Below are 17,910 nucleotides of genomic sequence, written 5' to 3' on the forward strand. Positions count from 1 at the left end.
CACTATTTTTTGAGTTTGATTTTTATGCGTTATTTCTGACATTTCTCATATGTGTATTATATGGTTTATAAGACGTATATACTATCTGTCATCGCGGTGACAGGTTGTGTTTACTGACAACACGTTAAATAAAAATAACAACAGCGTGCGCGTAGCGCGCGCCTGTGTTGTGCTAGTCCTACCAGAAAAAGCGTGTGCAAATAATCAGAATCGATTCTATCGATCTTGATTGCTTCTTTTCCGCGACGGTGATTGGACGTCTCGGTGATGTTTCTCGGATAATGTGTTTCTCGATTTATGTCATACTGGCTGCTTTTTTTTTAGGAGACACAGTCGACACAAGTCGACACAAGAGTCATTCTGTCTTTGTTTCTCACTGAATACTTAACGAAGACAGAATGACTTTTGTGTCGACTGTGTCTCCTAAAAGCAAAACAGCCACTGTCGTACGTGTACTAGCTGTCATCGCGGTGACATGTTGTGTCTACTGACGGAATATGTTAAAATAAAAATAATAGCGTGCGCGTAGCGCGCGTCTGTGATATGCTAGTAAATTAAAAAGGGCCACAAGATTGGAACTCGATTTAATCGTAATAAGATATAAAGACAGCACGCAATAAAATAAATAATTGAAAGAGAAATATACGTGCAGAAGTTTATTGCTCGAGCAAGTTTTCCGCAAGTCGCAAGCGACCGGTAATTTATGCGACTATACGTGTTCTTGCAGTGACAATGAAGAAAGCCACGGCGCGACAAAAAGTAACGAGAGCTACGTCTCCGATGTATTGCGCCGGAAACGGAAATGCGCGACACAGAGCGCATAGTAGCGTAAAAACGGCCCGGTCTGAAGAGAGCGCCGCTTCGTGCTCGTCAACGTCGCTCTTTTCATAGCATCAGATAGCGTTTCCCTAAAGCGCGTTATACCGTCTCTTCGCTTTATGAGCAGAAACCTGCCATTTAATTTCCCATGAGAAATTGCGCGCGTTTTCCCTTTGCGGCACCTTCCGGCGCGTGCATGTGAAACGTGTCGTCCATTCATTCATAACGCGCTTCTCAAACCGGCAAGTGTCTCGACATCGGCTTCTCTCGCGAAGTGCCCATTTCCGAAATGGTCACGTAAAGGCTGTACGTCACGCGGATACCGATCTTTAAAGCCTCACGATATCCTCCGTTTTGCCGATCCTGGGTGACGCGATTTCGCGGGTATTATGCACCGGTCCCCGTCCTGACGTCCATTATCTTTGGCGTGCTGCTCGTTCATCTTTTTCGTCGTGACTATGATCGATGGCGAGGAGCGCACTGTGCGCGCCGCTTATTCCTGACTCGCGAAAATTACATTCGTTATACGGCTTGATACGCGCGCGATACCGCGAACCTTGATCGAAGCTCCCTCCTCCCGAACATAGACCTGTCGTGACTTGGAGTATCATCGGAGTTGATTTGATCTGATCTAGAGAATGCAGAAATTTTCCACATTAATTTATAATTAACAAACGTGTCATGTTTTATTAAAAAAATAATATATTTATCACTTAAAATCAAGTTTCTTATTTATCGCGCGTACGACATATTTTACACAGATTTAATAAAAATATCAAAGATATTATCACGGTCTGTGTCGTCATTGAGTTTAATCAACTTCTGATTTCTCCTGCGGGAATACCGTAATAATCGATACGTGCGAACTCTTGCAAGACCTCTCATGCTTTTCCCAGAATACCGGTTCTCGTGATTTAAAAACGTGAAGCTGAACTCTGTACACTGGTGCGTATATATTGTGTATATATATATATATATATATATATATAGAAAGCAGAGGAGCGCGCGGATTGCGTTGACGAGCCCTGAGGAACAGAACTGCGGTGTGATTGCGCCTTATTAGGGTTGAGTCCGGCGAGCCTGAACGGGGGAAGCGACGATTGTCTGACTGGCAGAGGAGCATCGTCCTCTATTCGCGATCCAGACGAGATCGAGCACGAAGCACTAACCAATTAGGGACATCGCGACTCACAAGCTCGTTTTAATGAAGCGTGTGTCTCGCTACCTGTAGTCCATAACAAACTTACGACTCGAGATCTCGTAATAAAGGATCGCTTCTCCGCGGCAACAAACTTCCGTGACGTTTATGTTCCGATATATTTCATCGCGCGATGATCTTATATTCCCGGCTCTTTCTCTCCAAACGTGATTACAAAAGATCAAAAGTTTCAGCAGAAATTATCTACTTACTCTCTATTCCCGCACAGTTTTACATTTTATATGCTTTATTAATCAGGATATACGATTAATTTAATGCGCAACTTCTGCGCGTATACTGTCATAAAAAACTTATAAATTTTTTTCTGAACTTTTGCGAAGCAGCCGAAGTAAAAAATCTGCTTATAATATGCAGTAAATTCTGAATTGCATTAGGAATATTTGAACTTTCTTTCGTAGCTGTATAAAAATAAATATAACGATCTGCAAAATTAGCGAGAAATCTTGTAACACAGTGCATTAGCTTTATTAATCTTTCCAGTTTCGATCTTTTCAAAATTTCCATCGTTGCTATTTACAGTTGTCACTCAAACGAACGTCTATTCCTGCGCGATTTTGTCTCTTGCTCTGCTGGCACCAGCGGCGGCAGACTCGCGCGATGGCTACAACCCGACAGCTTCGTCGATCCCACTCAATGCGAGGCGCTTTATTCCCGAGAAGAAATGAGATGCGGATGGCCAGCCATCGTCACCGTCCTCACGAGAGATCAATACGGCGAAGTCGTACACGTGGCCGGATTGAAAGTACGAAGTTTTTTTTCTTCCTTCGAGAGACACAACGTACTGATGTCCGAGTTATAAGATACATGTTTATCTTGCAGATCGAAGTCAAAGCGGTGCCGATTGACAAAACAGATATCACAGAGTCCGATCAAAGCAGAAAGATTCGTCGTGTCTCTCAACCGGATCCAATGACGTTCGGCGGTCATCCACAACCGTCCTTGGACGTTCCGTACGAAGTGACCATCAACAACAAGATGTGCTTTTACGCCATCACCATCATGAAGGCCTATCAGAATTATTCGTTCGAGGAACTGAGATTCGTGTCGCCTACAGTAAAGAGATCGAGCGAGAGTATGCTGGTCAGACCTAACGGCGATGGTAGTTACAGCGCTACATGGACACCATCTTCGGTTGGCTGGTATTCACTGATGATCACAGTGGACGGCTATAATATGGAGGATGTGTGTATAGACCACTTGTGTGGAATTTTTCAGAGTTACTTTAAATTCAATAAAATTCATTGTTTCTTCCTGCTGTTGAAAGTATGTTTGAAGTAGGTTAAATCAATTCCATTTCATTTAGAATTACAAAGTCGAGGTAAAGGAGGGTATGCAACCGCCTACTCAAAACATTGTCAAGAAGCCGCAGCTTCAGCCGAGCAGACTCAGAAAATTCGTGGCAAAGAATAGCGCTGGCTTGAGAATACGCGCTCATCCGTCGCTGCAAAGCGAACAAATCGGATTTGTCTCGGTTAACGGCACTATAGCTTTCATTGATGAGGTAATGTCTGGAGGGGTTTAAGTTTTGATTTTTAATTAAATTTATTTCGATATGAGTTCACTATAGAATGTATTAATGTAATAAAGCAACGTGTGTCGGGAAATTTATTTCTTCTATTATTTTCTTCGTAATATTTAATTAAATTATTTTAATAAATTATTTTCTCAAATTATTTTCTCTCGAGCTTCAGACTTTCGAAGTTGTGGAAAATACGATTTAAATGAATATGAGAAATTGTATTCTCTCTAAAATATATTATTTCTGAAAATGGTTTTTCGGGTTCAAACCGCGTTAGTGTCAGTTTTATACAATGTTTCGTGGATTTCAGTTTACTCCATCAGAGTTCAAGAGCAGCCTGATAATATCAAACCATCAAAAACCATCTTCAGAAATTCTTATAACAAACCAAAAGCATCAAATATCAAATTGCACTCTTTTTGAGCAGATTCATAATGATGACGGTGTCTGGCTGCGACTAAATGCGGAGACAATCAAGGAATACTGTAACAGTAGTCATTTAGAAGCATGGTGTTTGCAGTACAATCAACATCTAGGAAAAACTTTGCTTCTGCCGGTGGAAGAACCAAAATCGATTTTAGATCAAGTTATCAAGGAGACTATTCTGCGAAAACGACCCGATGCTAGCGACGAGTATGTGAGAAAATTTTTTCTATTGACAGTTTTTGATTGTTACATAATTTAGCGCGGTCACTTGCAGCAAGAGAAAGACGGTAACCTTCGACGGCGGAAGAAGCATGATAGTCGTGAAATGCGGCGCTTCCGGACACAATATTAGAAGTAAACCGAGCTTGAAAGGCGCGCCAATTGGAATGCTAGCACTTGGAAATATCGTCACTGTTCAGGAATATGTAAGTTGATCTACACCACAAAATTTCTATATTTTTGTGTACTCGTGATATTTAATAACTCGATATTCAATAACTTTGTTATAGTGTGTAAATCAGGAAGGAACTTGGGTGCGCATCGATGACGACTCCGTGACGAAATATTGCTTCGATAAGTGTAAAGGAATAGAAGCATGGTCGCTCGCGATCAACAAGCAAACTGGCGTGATTTACATGAAACTAGAGCAAGACTTAGAGAACGATCCGATCGAGAAAAAGGCATTGATTCCAGACCCGAACGTCTCGCCAAGCAATAAAGGTTTTGACTTTTCTGTTCCTTCCGTAAGCCACGAAGGCTTCAACTTTACCACACAAAACTATACGCCGGATACGGCCGAGTCTGTTGAGTGTTGCAACACAAATCCTTTCATTTTCGGCTCGTATAATCAGCACGACTCGCCAGGTATACGATCATAAAAGTATATTCAAGTAATTGATTGCATCAAAATGTTTCAATGTTTTCAGGAAGCGAACGCTTTACACCAGAAAAGGCCGACGGAACTCCAAAGTTTTCGAAACCCCACTCGAAGGAGAGAGTAGCTAAAGAGCGCGAGAGAGAAGGCGGCGGAGGGAAGTTTAGCGTGCTGCAAAAGTGGCTGAGAGGAGATGATAAATGTCACGGAGAGAAAAAAAGTTCTCCGGGCAGGTACGGATATGTATTTGCACATATAAACTTCTCGCAAGTTTCCAAGTTATCGAAAGTTGCAATTTAACATTTTTAGAGTCCCATATTAACGTGTAAGTACTTATATCCATCCGGAATGCAATATTAATATTTTCAGAGACTTCTCTGAATTTGTGGGCGTATCGGTAAAAGAATTGGTAAAAGCAATGGGGGAAAGTCGCGCAAATGGCAACGGGGCGACACCGCCGGAAACCCCACGGCGAATGTCAAGAAGCTCATCGCCGAAGAATCCCCAAGGTGGGTCACCAAGATTTCACAGCCCGTCTTCTAGCCCAGTTCCAATACCTGGTATGTATATGCGACACTTCCTTTCTTTTACATACATAACAGAGATTTTTTGTTTTGTATAACTCCCTGTTTTTTAACAGTATATATTTTTTCTCTCTTATATTTATGTGTGATAAATTTGGCACTACAATTGCTTTTGAGAATAAAAACTATTTCAGAAGCTGTCAGAACGGACGCTGATACTTGTAAGACTGTACAACATTTTGTATATATTTTTCCTTTTCTTTTTATACATACTATTATGTCGCGTATTAGAATGTATAAAAACGTAACGTTCGATACAGTTAACATTATCTCGTGAAATACATAACATAGATGATAGACAAATGTTAGATGATCTCATATTATAATACTCTGTATACATTGTCTGAACTAGTTATAACAAATTAGTCATGTTGATCTTAGCTGGGTCCAGTCGACAGCCAGCCGTTTCTGGCAATTGTCTCTTCCCTCCTGCTGCTAACGCACCAGGTACTCGCTCCTGTCCTACTGAATTGTAAAATAGTGAATATCAGAATGCACACAGAATCTGTATCTCTTCGAAAGATCTGTTTTAATAATCACCATTTTTTACTTTATATATAGGATTGATGGCACGGTAGAATTCACTTCGTATTAATCAGTGAATACAACGTTGTTTTATGCATGCAAGTTAGCGTAGTTGTAATCGGAATGGCACATTGTTTTGTTTTTTTTTTAATGTATTGCATGATCAATTACACCATATAGAGAGACCGCAATAAACTTTTTTATTCGGAAATCGAAAACATAGTAAAACTTCGCTATTAAACATATTTAACACAACATGTAATTGCTACAACTAAATCAAAATTATTAGGTGGGAGAAGCGCGATAGGAGGGGGAGAGAGTATGAGTAGCAGCCCGGTACTCTGCGGCTCCCCCCGAAGTGTCGGCCTCTCCCCTTTAGGTAAGATAATTAAAATACACGCTAATATACACTTTATCTCTTATAATTTATACTATATCGCGATCTTGTTATACTACAAGCATTCAGTCACAAAAGTCTACATTGCAATGTATTTAATTATACACTTTCAAATACTAGAATAAAATAAATAAATTAGAATAAAAGTACGCTAAATAAGCGTTTTTTTAGACACATTTAATTTACAATAGTCGCACGACGTAATTTTGCACGATTTAAACTTTTTGAATGAGTTATATAAGCGAATGCTATGCTTAGCTCTATATATTTCTGTCCATGCGTATATTGTCAGTAAGGTGAGACAAACTCTTTTTGTTGTCACAGCAATGAATTCAAATGTATCTTTTTCGCGCTTTGTGAAGTTTGACTGTGTAATATATTGTTATTTTCTCTTTCCTGAAGTGTCAGGAGGAATGGTTGACAGTATAACGTCGCAACGTCGCGGCTCGACACAGAGCGACACGAGTGCCTTGGTTAGCAGTTTGACGAGAGATCCATCTCAGTCTCCGAGCGGTATTAGTACTACTGCCAATACGCGTGATCTATCACCAAGTCCAAGTTGTAGTTCTTTGCACATGAGATCCGAGGGCAGTATAGCTAGTCCGCCCGATACGCCCAAGAAGGAAAGTGCTGTAAGTAATTTAGCGTACAAGTTTTTTTTTACTTTTTCTTGTACTTTTTTTATAAAGAATATAAGTGAAAGACTTACGATGTGATAGTGTTTATAAAAGAATACATTGCAACAAATTTCGTAATGTTTTAAAGGATTCCCAAGAAAGTCCGCGCAAAATGTCACAAGCGCAAACACAAACGAGTCCCGAAAGCGCCACTACGGCTATGAAAGGTCACTTCAGCATTGGCTCATCTGGAGTGAAAGATGAGCGATATTCACCGAAGATGAGCAGAAGAGATCATATAAAAGCTGTAAAGACGAGAGCGAAGCGCGCTATGTCACCTGCCAACGCACAACAGAGTCCTAATCCTAGTCGTACTCTAAATTTAAGTAAAGACAAAGTGAAAGAAGCGATCAGTCCTTCTGTGGCAGAATGTTTGAGAGCTGTTTTCGCAGCTTTTCTGTGGCATGAAGGAATTGTGCACGATGCCATGGCTTGCGCGAGTTTTCTCAAGTTTCATCCGAGTCTACCGAAACAAGGCGCGCTGGTTGTAACTAGACAAACTGTCGTACAATCCAGCGATAAACAGCAACAAGAGCAAAAAGCACGACAAAGGCATTCCGTCGAGGTGACAAACGCTGGTAATTACTTGCATATTCAGCCCAGTACATTGGAGACTCTCACGCGTTCAGCTGCTAATGCTAATGCCAATAGAAATAGGAAGAAACAAGAAAATGTGATTAAGGAAGAAATTCAGACAAATTCGGGTAAGCTCAGTTCTCTACCTGAATTTCACACGGTTGCGGTGCTACCGCCTGCGTTGAAGAGTCTGGTTTTTTTATGGGAGGAACTCAGCACTAATTGTTTGCAAGCCATTGAGCAACAGTCAATTTTACCTAGTCCTATATCAGAGATACAAACAATGAAACTGGCTAAACGACCGATACCGGAAAAACGTCCCAGAGAGGATAAGTTGAAAGAACGCGAGAAGAAAGGTAGCCGAAAGAAGAAGGAATGGAAACCTATTGGAAGAGCAAATACGTCTGAAATTTTAATTGAACGTGAAACTGTCTGTGAACTTTGCGGTTTGATGTTTCCGCATCCGGTCACTTATCACATGAAAATGATGCATCCAGGTTGCGGTTGGCACGCTGGTGGAAAAGGATACAACAGCGGTGGAAACTATTGTGTGGGATGGGCAGGCAACTGCGGAGACGGCGGTGTCGGTGGTAGTTCGTGGTACTTAATTTGTGACACATGCAGAGATAAATATCTGAAGGCTAGAAAGAACAAATTTACGAAGAAATTCGTCACTGGGATATCTAAAAGAAAAAACGGCACCGGCAAAATATTATCTCCGATTAACAGTCCTAGTGGGAACGAAACGCATATCATTATGAAGAATAATGCAATGTTTCTGCTAGATCTGGCGAGCGCGTCTGGCTTTAATATTCCCAAACAGCAGAGACGACCGTCACAGACTTTGTCGTCTGTAGCTGAAAATTATAGTCCCCCAGAGGCCAGCGGACCATTTCCGCCAACTGGGCCGTTTCAGTGTTTACAAGCTTTAGGTGTTCATCACTCACAGAGTCACGATGAAAGATATTATGAAGAAACTCTGAGACGTGAGAATGGAGAACAAAGTAATTATGAAGGAAACAACAGCACATTTATCAATGCAAATGGCAGAGTAAGAAGATTTTTTTCTTTTTTTTTTACATTTAATAGTAGTTGTTGTCATTATTATTGTTTTTTTTTGCAGCCGTTGTCAGAGTATCCAATAAGTGACAGTGATAACGAAAGTAGCAAGAATCGTAGTATGTTTCATAGATCAGTGTCTATGTCTACTGGTGCACCTTGGGCAAGAAACAGTAATGACGGCAGAGTTGTTATGATGAGAAGACGGAATAATAGCAGTAGCGAAATGACTAACGGTGTGATTTTTGTTATTTTAAATATTTACAAATTAAATATGTATATTAGCAACAATGTTTCTAGAATAGAAAGTGTAATAATGACTAATGTGTTCTTCTATGTTTTTAGAAGCAGGTTCGTCGCTTTTGTGTTATCCATCTGCTGCACTGCAGAAATTAGTACCATCAATGGATCAATCCGCGATAGTATCTACGAGTCAAGCCGAAGTAACAAATAACGATCGAATCGAGATACTTATGAGACCCGTGATGTTGTTTGTTCTTCAACAACACAACTTGCAACATCTACAACTCGCGATGAAACAGGCATTACGCCGTGCCGCTTGTCGAGTTTATGCGATGCAAGCGTTAAATTGGCTTTTAAGAAGCGTAACTCAGCCAATTTGTTTGCACGACTTGCTTTGGTGGTTTGTCTCGTCTCTTACACCGGTTACTTCTTCTGATAGTACGGAAGCAAACGAAGACAATAGAACAGAAAAGAAAGAAGATCATGTAAATGATATTTCTAACATGAAAATTTGTTATTGTCAATATAAATAAACTATAATTCGCGAATAATGTTTATGTAATTTTTTCAGGATATGATTGGTATCAGCGAACATCCTTTAAGTGATTTAGTAATAGCCGGAGAATCCGTTAATCCATTACCTACTGTATTTCACACTTTATTGCAAACAATTGCTGATTTGATGTTATTGCCGCCACTTGGTAAGTAACTTGCAGCAAAAGTGAAATAAATATTTAGGTTTACATTACGAATGTTATGATAATACAAATTTTTCACAGGATCTCCGTTACAACAAGCTGCGATTCGATGCTGGGGTATTCGATTTACTCCAGCAGACCATATGTTTCTCCATAGAAGTCATGTATTTAGTAATATAAGTAAAATTCTCTCACGATCCGAAGAGGAAGAAGATATAACAATGAGTATGCATGAAAGCCATCAGTCTACAGTTTCGCAACAAATAAATAGCTTGGTGGAAGCTCTGAAAGATTTAACATCCAACGTTGAGATTAAAGCCTCTAGCAGACAAGCTATGATTGGTAGTCTAACGGACAATTCAACAGAAACGTTTTGGGAATCTGGAGATGAAGATCGCAACAAAACTAAAATGATTACTATAGTTTGTGGTGCTCATTCTTTGCCAAGAATCGTTTACGTACATATCGATAATTGTCGCGATTTAACAGTAAGTTATTTTTGTAAAACATCTAATTAAATTTTTTGTAAAGCTGCTTGTATCAATAATTGTTTAATCAAAAATGTTTAGCACAAAGTATCCAGTGTGACTTTTCTATCCGGTATTAACGCTGACGAAATGATAAAACTTAGATCTGTAGAGATCGAAAGTAGATCTGCTGGATGGATTAATTGCCCAATCACTGGTAAATATTAAAATCAGTATTTTTATACTGAAAAACAAAGTATTTAAGTAAAACCTTTAATATGTATATATATATGTTTTTTTTACAGATCAACGTCATGTAGTTGTGGGCATGGAATTAAAAGGTCCGGACAATTCTTTAAGAGTTCGTCAAATCAGGATACTAGGCGAGATTGAAGGAGAATCTCTAAAAGTTGGAAAGCAATTAAGTGCACAGACAATTCAGCAGAGAAATTGCGAAGCAGAAACTTTGAAAGTGTTTCGTCTAATTACATCTCAGGTATATAAGCTTCATTTCTAGTTATTTGCTTTTCGAATATGGAATTTTCTCATTATTGTGCACTATAGGTATTTGGAAAACTTATACAAAGAGAAAAGCAAATGGAATTAACGGAAGGTGCTAATGAGGAATTAGAAGATAGCAATGATCTCCGAGAACATATGGTCGGGATATTATTCAGCAGAAGCAACTTAACACACTTGCAGAAACAAGTTTGCACTCATATCGTGCAAGCGATCAGAAAGGAAACTATACGTTTGAGGGAAGAATGGGAACTGCTTTTATGTTCACCGACACCTGCCAATAGTGTATTAAGCGACAACAGCGATCTCCCAAAAGCAGCCGATACTTATTGCTTCGAAATGCTTTCTATGGTTCTTGCTCTAAGCGGTAGCTCTGTGGGGCAATATTATTTATCACATCAGACTGGATTGTTAAAAGATTTGCTAAGTTTGTTGCATACTGGCTCGGCTAGAGTTCAACGTCAAGTATGTTATAATACCGTCACAAAATTGTATAAGAATAAAGCATATTTCAATGAAATATTATGTTTTTAGGTGACATCTCTTCTAAGACGGATATTACCCGAAATTAAGCCCGAGACATTAGCAAGCGTTATAAATGTCGAACGTTTGCCGCCTACCGATTTCAGCATAGTATCTGTGGCAAATAGCGCTATCGCTCACGTTTCGAACTTCAATGAACATGCAGCCGGAATTCTCGATGTATTTCTAAGTTGTATCGCGAAAGCATTGACGGTGCAAGTTAAAGTGAAAGGAAAAGAAAATAATGGCAAAGCGCTTCAGACTGTTTCTTTAGCTACTAGCATACATCCAAAAAATTATGTTGGCACGAGATGGTGGTTGAGAGGTTGCATGACGCGTAAACTAGCAGAGGTGATCATTCTTTTGTTAAAGGATATGGCATCGGTAAGTATAAAGATTTAATTAATTTCTTTTATTTTTGTAATGATATCCTTAACGATGCATTTATTATATATCAGGGCAAATTATCGGACGAATGGGCATCTGTTACGAAAGCGGCTATAGCCGAAAATATCTTAAATTTAACTAGGCTGGACGAGAAGAGTCGCGAACCTACGGAATGTCTTCGATGTCCGACATTGTGGTTGGCACTTGCTTCTTTGTGCGTTTTGGATTCGGATCATGTCGAAAGATTGTCATCTGGGGAATGGAGCGGTTCCGAAGGACAACAGCTACCACCGAGAGTACGATTATTTCTAAATTTGATGTACAGTGTACAATGCATTCAACTGATTTGGATGTTCTCGTTTATTTAGCCAACGTGCAGTAATCACGACGATGACGAGACTACGGCTATAATCCAATGCAACGTTTGCGGTAATCTGTGTGCGGAATGCGATAGAATTTTGCATCTTCATAGAAGGACTAGAACGCATCTTAGACAAGTATGTAAAGAAGAGGAAGAAGCGATACGAGTGGATCTTCATGAAGGTTGCGGGAGAACAAAGCTTTTCTGGGTTTTGGCGCTGGCGGACAGTAGAACATTGAAAGCGCTAGTAGAATTTCGCGATGGGTCGCCTAGAAAACCACTTGGTGTCACTACTGGTATTTGTCGATTTTGCGGTACCACCGGAAATACGGGCTTACTAGCGATAGGCAACATTTGTGCCGATCACGATTGCCAGGAACATGCGAAAAATGCTTGTAATAAAGTTCACTCTTGCGGCCACATTTGCGGGGGTGTTAGGAACGAGAGAACTTGCTTGCCTTGTCTTCATCGTTGTTTACCGGGGACTGATTTGAAGCAGGATGCCGATGATATGTGCATGATTTGTTTCACCGAGGCTCTGTCTTGCGCACCAGCGATTCAGTTGCAGTGCGGCCACGTGTTCCACTTGCACTGCTGCCGGCATGTTCTGATGAAACGTTGGGTAGGACCACGGATTACCTTCGGTTTCTCTTTGTGTCCGATCTGTAAAGTCCCGATGGATCATCCGATGTTGTCGGAACAATTGGCGAGCGTGAAGGAACTCTACGAGGACGTGCGAAGAAAAGCTTTAATGCGCTTGGAATACGAAGGCTTGCACAAGTAATATAATACTTTCAAATAGTTGACAAATGTATAATGTAAGAAAGAATTTAATTCAAATGTCTGCAACGCTTATTTTATTATAGAGCCGAAGGAGCTTTTACATCCGGTGGCCGTTATCAAGATCCCGCCGCCTATGCAATGGAACGATACGCGTACTACGTGTGCTACAAATGCCAGAAGGCTTACTACGGTGGTGAGGCGCGTTGCGATGCACAATTAGGCGGAGAATCGTTTGATCCTGCTGAACTGGTGTGCGGTGGCTGTAGCGACGTGGCAAGGGCTCAGATGTGTCCGAAGCACGGGGCAGACTTTCTCGAGTATAAATGCCGATATTGCTGTTCGGTGGCGGTCTTCTTCTGCTTCGGAACCACGCACTTCTGCAAACCCTGTCACGACGACTTTCAGCGTGTTACCACCATTCCAAAGAATGAGCTGCCTATGTGTCCGGCTGGTATGTTTTTTTTTCGGTTGCGACACGTGACATCGTTTTAAATTAATCTCTCACTAATCAAAATCTTATTAAAGGTCCAAAGGCCAAGCAATTAGAAGGAGACGAGTGTCCATTACACGTGAAACATCCGCCAACAGGAGAAGAATTTGCTCTAGGTTGCGGTATTTGCCGCAACGCGCACACGTTCTAAGCTTCCAGCTGACTTGTGATTTTTGCGAGATTGGAATTGACACAATTTATAGGAGAGAATAAATGAGCATAGCTTCAACCTATGGTGAAGATATACTTGTTAATGGATAAAATGTTTTTTATCGGTAAATTTAGAAATTAGATGCCGACGATATAGAAAAAGGAGTGTGCGCACGCTCACGTATCGAACTTGAATCACAAGTTTTCAACGCAAGTTTGCGTTGGACATATAGTTAACGATATTCGTAATATATAATCGTAAACATTTTTGACGTCAAATGACATAATTCTCTATATTATTAAAAAAACTTTGACTATTAAATATGTATGTATATCAATAAGTAATGCATACGTTATTATGTGCGAAGATAATATTATCTGAGAATACACTGAGGATACTAAATTATCTAAGATATCACTTAAAATAAGAGAAATGCGTGAAGAGATACTTATTAGATTATATGCATCTCTATGACTTCAGCTGCATTCAGAAAACAATTGTTGCACTACAGTTAAGTAAATTTCGCCAAATGCAAGTGATGAAGTGATAAATGTTTACTGAACATGTTCAATTTGTTTTCTCATTCATTTAGTACAAACAACATTAATTAATTTAATGTCACATCTATATTACTGCCAAAAGACATGTATAATTTATTGCACAATTATAAATATAATTGAATTATTCATATTAATAAAAACATTTTCAATTTTATTTTATTTTACAGAATTTCTGCACAATTTCTTTATAAAGAATCTCTAAAACTCAATACATTTTTATTTTAAAATTAAAAGTTTTTAAATGAAAAACTTTGAAAGAAAATTATTATTTTTATGTATAGATATTAACAATTACATCTAAACAACATTAATAAAATCATTTAGAAAATTAAAAGTAATCAGTGATTACTGTTTGCTCACTGAACAAGTTGTACAACTTTGTATTTTCTGGACGCAGCCATATCAGTCATTTAAAGGCTACATTTTACGTTTCTATTTGTTTTTGTACTTTTCCATCTGATAAAGTGGATGCTGTAATATTATTCTTTATACTGTCTATGTGCGCGTAATATCTGCTGCCGCATAAGTTATTTGTCTGAACAACAGCTTTGTTGTTTCGTAACACAATGTTATATAAATTTTGCGCACGAATGGTATTGCATTATGCTAATTGTTATTATTTATGTTCTGTATAAGCTCGTGAGAGTCAAATGTGACACGTTGCGTATGGTTTTGCCGATACGTTCCAATTTACACTCTATTTATTTATTGTAATCAACACAACGTAACTCTGAACAATCTCGCTTTTTGTCTCTTACCAATGTTGTATCCAAAATGTGTTATATATACATCAGTTGTTATTATTTATATTCTAAATATGTAAGAATTAAATATAGCAAAGAATCAAATGTGTTGTTTTATTTCATGAATGAACGTACTATTTGTTTACTGCTTAAAATAAAACGATTAAAAAACCGAATGCCGATATTATTATAAAGATTAAGAGAAGCACATAGAAATTCAGTAAGTATACTTAATAAATGAGCACAATCAAATATAAAAATGACAACGTATATCTCACCATTACAAACATATAAAGATAGAATAAAGAAAATCATGCTATGATGAACGATTATTTTTATTTGTATAATCGGAAATCAGTGCGATTGATATATGCGAACACTACGTATGCAATATAAATATTTATTTCTTTTAGCTATATTGTGAGTATATAAGTTGTGAGAGTATATGTATAAATTACACAAATTCTTTTTATATAGATTTAGCAATAAAACTACTAAAATTTAAAAAAATATACTGAGTTTAAACACGTAAAAACACTAAATTTAGGTCTACCAAAAATATAATTTAATTTGATGATTGTAAAGTAAAAACTATAATATATATAGCTAAAAGAAAGTTGTAAAAACTTTTGACTTATATTTGTGCGGTCCCTTCGTCGTCCATCGATATATCTTCCTCTGCAATGTTCTCCTACCCAAGTAGCCCAGTGTAGTCCTCGCGTCGTCCCGCGTAGTCGACATCGATATTTGTGTGCAAGCAACAATAAGAAATACCTGATAATTTAAACAAGAAGCTCCGTGTTCCGCGTCGCGCGTCTACGTTTGTCTGCCGAAACGAATGTATCGAAGCGCGCGATATTGCGATTCTCGAAGCATCAAATCGCGCGCGGCGGCGCACGTAATTCAAAAGCTCGTACTAGGCAAAAGTAAAAGCGGTAGACACTAGACATGAATTTCACGAATCTAAAGGATAAAATATTATATCTGTGACTTGCTTGGTTTTGTTTCGTACTATGTAAATACTATGTCACTTATTAAATATAACTTATATCTCTTCACATATTCATTTGTGATTGGCTGATTTCCTTAATGCTCAAATTTTACTGAAAATACTCTATTTAAATTTTTTCGTGTGTTCCCGGCTGAAGCCGTGCTCGCGCCGATTGATCCAAGATGGCGGCGGCGCGCAGACGCCACCGCGCGGCAGTACGGCGCAAGCAGTCTCTGTGAAACGTGTGTGTGTGCGCGCGCGATCCTGACGTTTTTCGCCTCGATCAGCGGTAAGTAGCCTTTATTTACGCGTCGTGCAACAATAGTTACATAATTCCCGAGACATGATATGCGCGCGTAGCCGTGCGTCACACGACGCCGGCGACAGATATGAGTTTTTCGCGCGCGACAATCGTGCGTAAGACAGGTCTGCCCATGAAAGAGACGTAAGCCAGCTCCTACGCGCGTTTATGCCACCCGCTGTGGCACACTCGCTGTCAACTGAGCACCGTGTTTATTTTTACCATGAATTGGAGCCAATTGTCGACAGGCCGGGCGCCGATTCAATTGAGCGAAATTACACGCGTTTGACGTCGCTCGCGCGACTTGTCAGTTATGACTTGTCCGAGAAAATTCGCATCTCTCGCGTAAAGATAAATTACAAGAAGGAAGGATCTTTTTCTTGTAATTTTCAGAAAATCATCCGTGGCAGATCGCGAGAACAGCGTGAACTTCAAATCGTTCACGCGTGGCGATCACTTCACGCGTCGTGTTTTCATGACGGTACTTAACCTCACTTCCAAGAGCGTTTTGTCAATTCAGAGACAGAACTGCGCACGACGTCGTCTCTACCTAGTCGTCTTTCATCCTCGATTTCTGTCCGTGACATTGTGCTAGTTCATTCATAACATTTGCTTCGTTACGCTTCGACATATTGTGCCAAGCGTGCAGCTGTCAGTTGCTGTCATTTGCTCGCGACGTTGGTTTAGTTATGATCCCAGTGGATAATACGTCTATCTATTCCTCTCTAATCCTTGCAATTCTTCGTTATCTGAGATTGTTATGAATGATTACACACATTCTGAAGTGTGATGTACGTTAAGCTAACAGTTTATTTTGTCGAACAAGACATTTTTACATATTTCTATTACTGTGTTTGTTACCGAATAACCGGCATATTTATACGCGAGAGAAACAAACAGATGTTTAATATTAATAATCTCATAGTATTTTTTTATCGAAAAAGAATCGCGACGTTTCGTAAAAGTTTTATACACTGGTAGTTTTTACATCCTGAGTAGCGAACGGTAAATTGCTTGGGCGCAGTCTCGAGATTTAAATCGACTTTGCTTATGGTCCGACTGCGTATCACAATCAAGATTATACGCGTGGGATGTTTTTATTTCGGTTTTATTTGCAAACCGGCACTACGATTCTATCAGAATAAAAGAATAGTACTATTCTTCTCTAACATGTTCAGGGAACAAAGCCTTCATTAAATTGTAATTAAACTCTATCTAAGCAACAATAATGACTGCTTTAATTAAATTGTACAAATAAATTATTTTTATAATTCATAATGGAGAAAAATTATATAAGTATATTAATAAGAGGATACGGGATCAGGTAAGAAAAGTATTGTGTGTGTAAAATAAAAAATGCGAGTTATTTGATTATTAGTTTCCCAAAATTTATGGTAACGATACGCTTTCGTCCCTCTGAGAATCTCTTCGCATTTTACGTGAAACTGGTTTCCGACACGTGCGTAGCACGCGTCGTGCCGTCGAGCACGCGCCTGTCGTTTATCTCAACGAAGAGAGTTAGGTGCACACACAATGCACCTATCTCTCGGCCGTGCTAGCTGGGAGCATTTGCCGTTTGCTTTCGAGGCAAGTAACTTATGTACTTCAAGAAAGTGCATGAGCGCGATGTCAATGGTCTGAATTATGTGCTGGATGAACTGTTCTACATTTACATAAACGTAATGAAAGAACTACGAGCTTTATTTGTTTAGCGGTATTGCGCGTATATATCGAAGGTTATTGTAACACCATATGAACCGTCTCTTAAATCGTAACTTGGTCGGAATATTTCAGGAACCAGTTTTAACGATAAGATTATTTCGTAAACTTACCGTTATATTTTTACTCTCTCTCTCTCTCAATAGATATTCGTTGCAACCAAAATTTATTCGATAGCACACAAAGTGCTAAAGTGTTAATATGATTATTGCACATATGACACACATTAACGAGGTCAGCCTTCATGTTCGCATGTTTGTTCCATTGAAATGTCCTCATGCCATTGTAAATTAGCAACAG

General features: G+C 39.2%; 2 protein-coding genes across 5 annotated transcripts in view; both read left to right on the forward strand.

Moving 5' to 3' along the window:
* LOC109864218 (E3 ubiquitin-protein ligase MYCBP2) overlaps window positions 1–14,904 on the forward strand; it is a 215,883-nt gene extending 200,979 nt beyond the window's left edge. Inside the window, exons 18-41 of one of the 4 annotated variants that reach the window (XM_020445223.1) lie at window positions 2,558–2,780; window positions 2,858–3,220; window positions 3,342–3,539; window positions 3,985–4,190; window positions 4,243–4,408; window positions 4,493–4,847; window positions 4,910–5,090; window positions 5,227–5,417; window positions 5,823–5,888; window positions 6,256–6,345; window positions 6,766–6,995; window positions 7,129–8,667; window positions 8,740–8,911; window positions 9,021–9,403; window positions 9,490–9,619; window positions 9,698–10,104; window positions 10,186–10,300; window positions 10,389–10,579; window positions 10,648–11,067; window positions 11,137–11,508; window positions 11,583–11,807; window positions 11,880–12,652; window positions 12,739–13,106; window positions 13,181–14,904. In XM_020445223.1, coding sequence (XP_020300812.1) covers window positions 2,558–2,780; window positions 2,858–3,220; window positions 3,342–3,539; window positions 3,985–4,190; window positions 4,243–4,408; window positions 4,493–4,847; window positions 4,910–5,090; window positions 5,227–5,417; window positions 5,823–5,888; window positions 6,256–6,345; window positions 6,766–6,995; window positions 7,129–8,667; window positions 8,740–8,911; window positions 9,021–9,403; window positions 9,490–9,619; window positions 9,698–10,104; window positions 10,186–10,300; window positions 10,389–10,579; window positions 10,648–11,067; window positions 11,137–11,508; window positions 11,583–11,807; window positions 11,880–12,652; window positions 12,739–13,106; window positions 13,181–13,296 — 7,480 coding nt within the window. In that variant the 3' untranslated portion in view covers window positions 13,297–14,904. The remainder of the gene's footprint in view (window positions 1–2,557; window positions 2,781–2,857; window positions 3,221–3,341; window positions 3,540–3,984; window positions 4,191–4,242; window positions 4,409–4,492; window positions 4,848–4,909; window positions 5,091–5,226; window positions 5,418–5,822; window positions 5,889–6,255; window positions 6,346–6,765; window positions 6,996–7,128; window positions 8,668–8,739; window positions 8,912–9,020; window positions 9,404–9,489; window positions 9,620–9,697; window positions 10,105–10,185; window positions 10,301–10,388; window positions 10,580–10,647; window positions 11,068–11,136; window positions 11,509–11,582; window positions 11,808–11,879; window positions 12,653–12,738; window positions 13,107–13,180) is intronic. The other 3 variants (XM_020445242.1, XM_020445233.1, XM_020445251.1) reach the window with 3 other exon arrangements.
* Window positions 14,905–15,811: 907 nt separating this feature from the next.
* The window catches only part of LOC109863653 (WD repeat-containing protein 47), a 55,103-nt gene continuing 53,004 nt past the window's right edge, over window positions 15,812–17,910 (forward strand). Inside the window, exon 1 of the mRNA XM_020444260.1 lies at window positions 15,812–15,879. The gene's annotated coding sequence lies outside the window, so the exon portion shown is untranslated. The remainder of the gene's footprint in view (window positions 15,880–17,910) is intronic.

The sequence above is a fragment of the Pseudomyrmex gracilis genome, unplaced genomic scaffold (assembly GCF_002006095.1).
Source record: "Pseudomyrmex gracilis isolate BER0280 unplaced genomic scaffold, ASM200609v1 scaffold_0, whole genome shotgun sequence".
NCBI lineage: Eukaryota > Metazoa > Arthropoda > Insecta > Hymenoptera > Formicidae > Pseudomyrmex > Pseudomyrmex gracilis.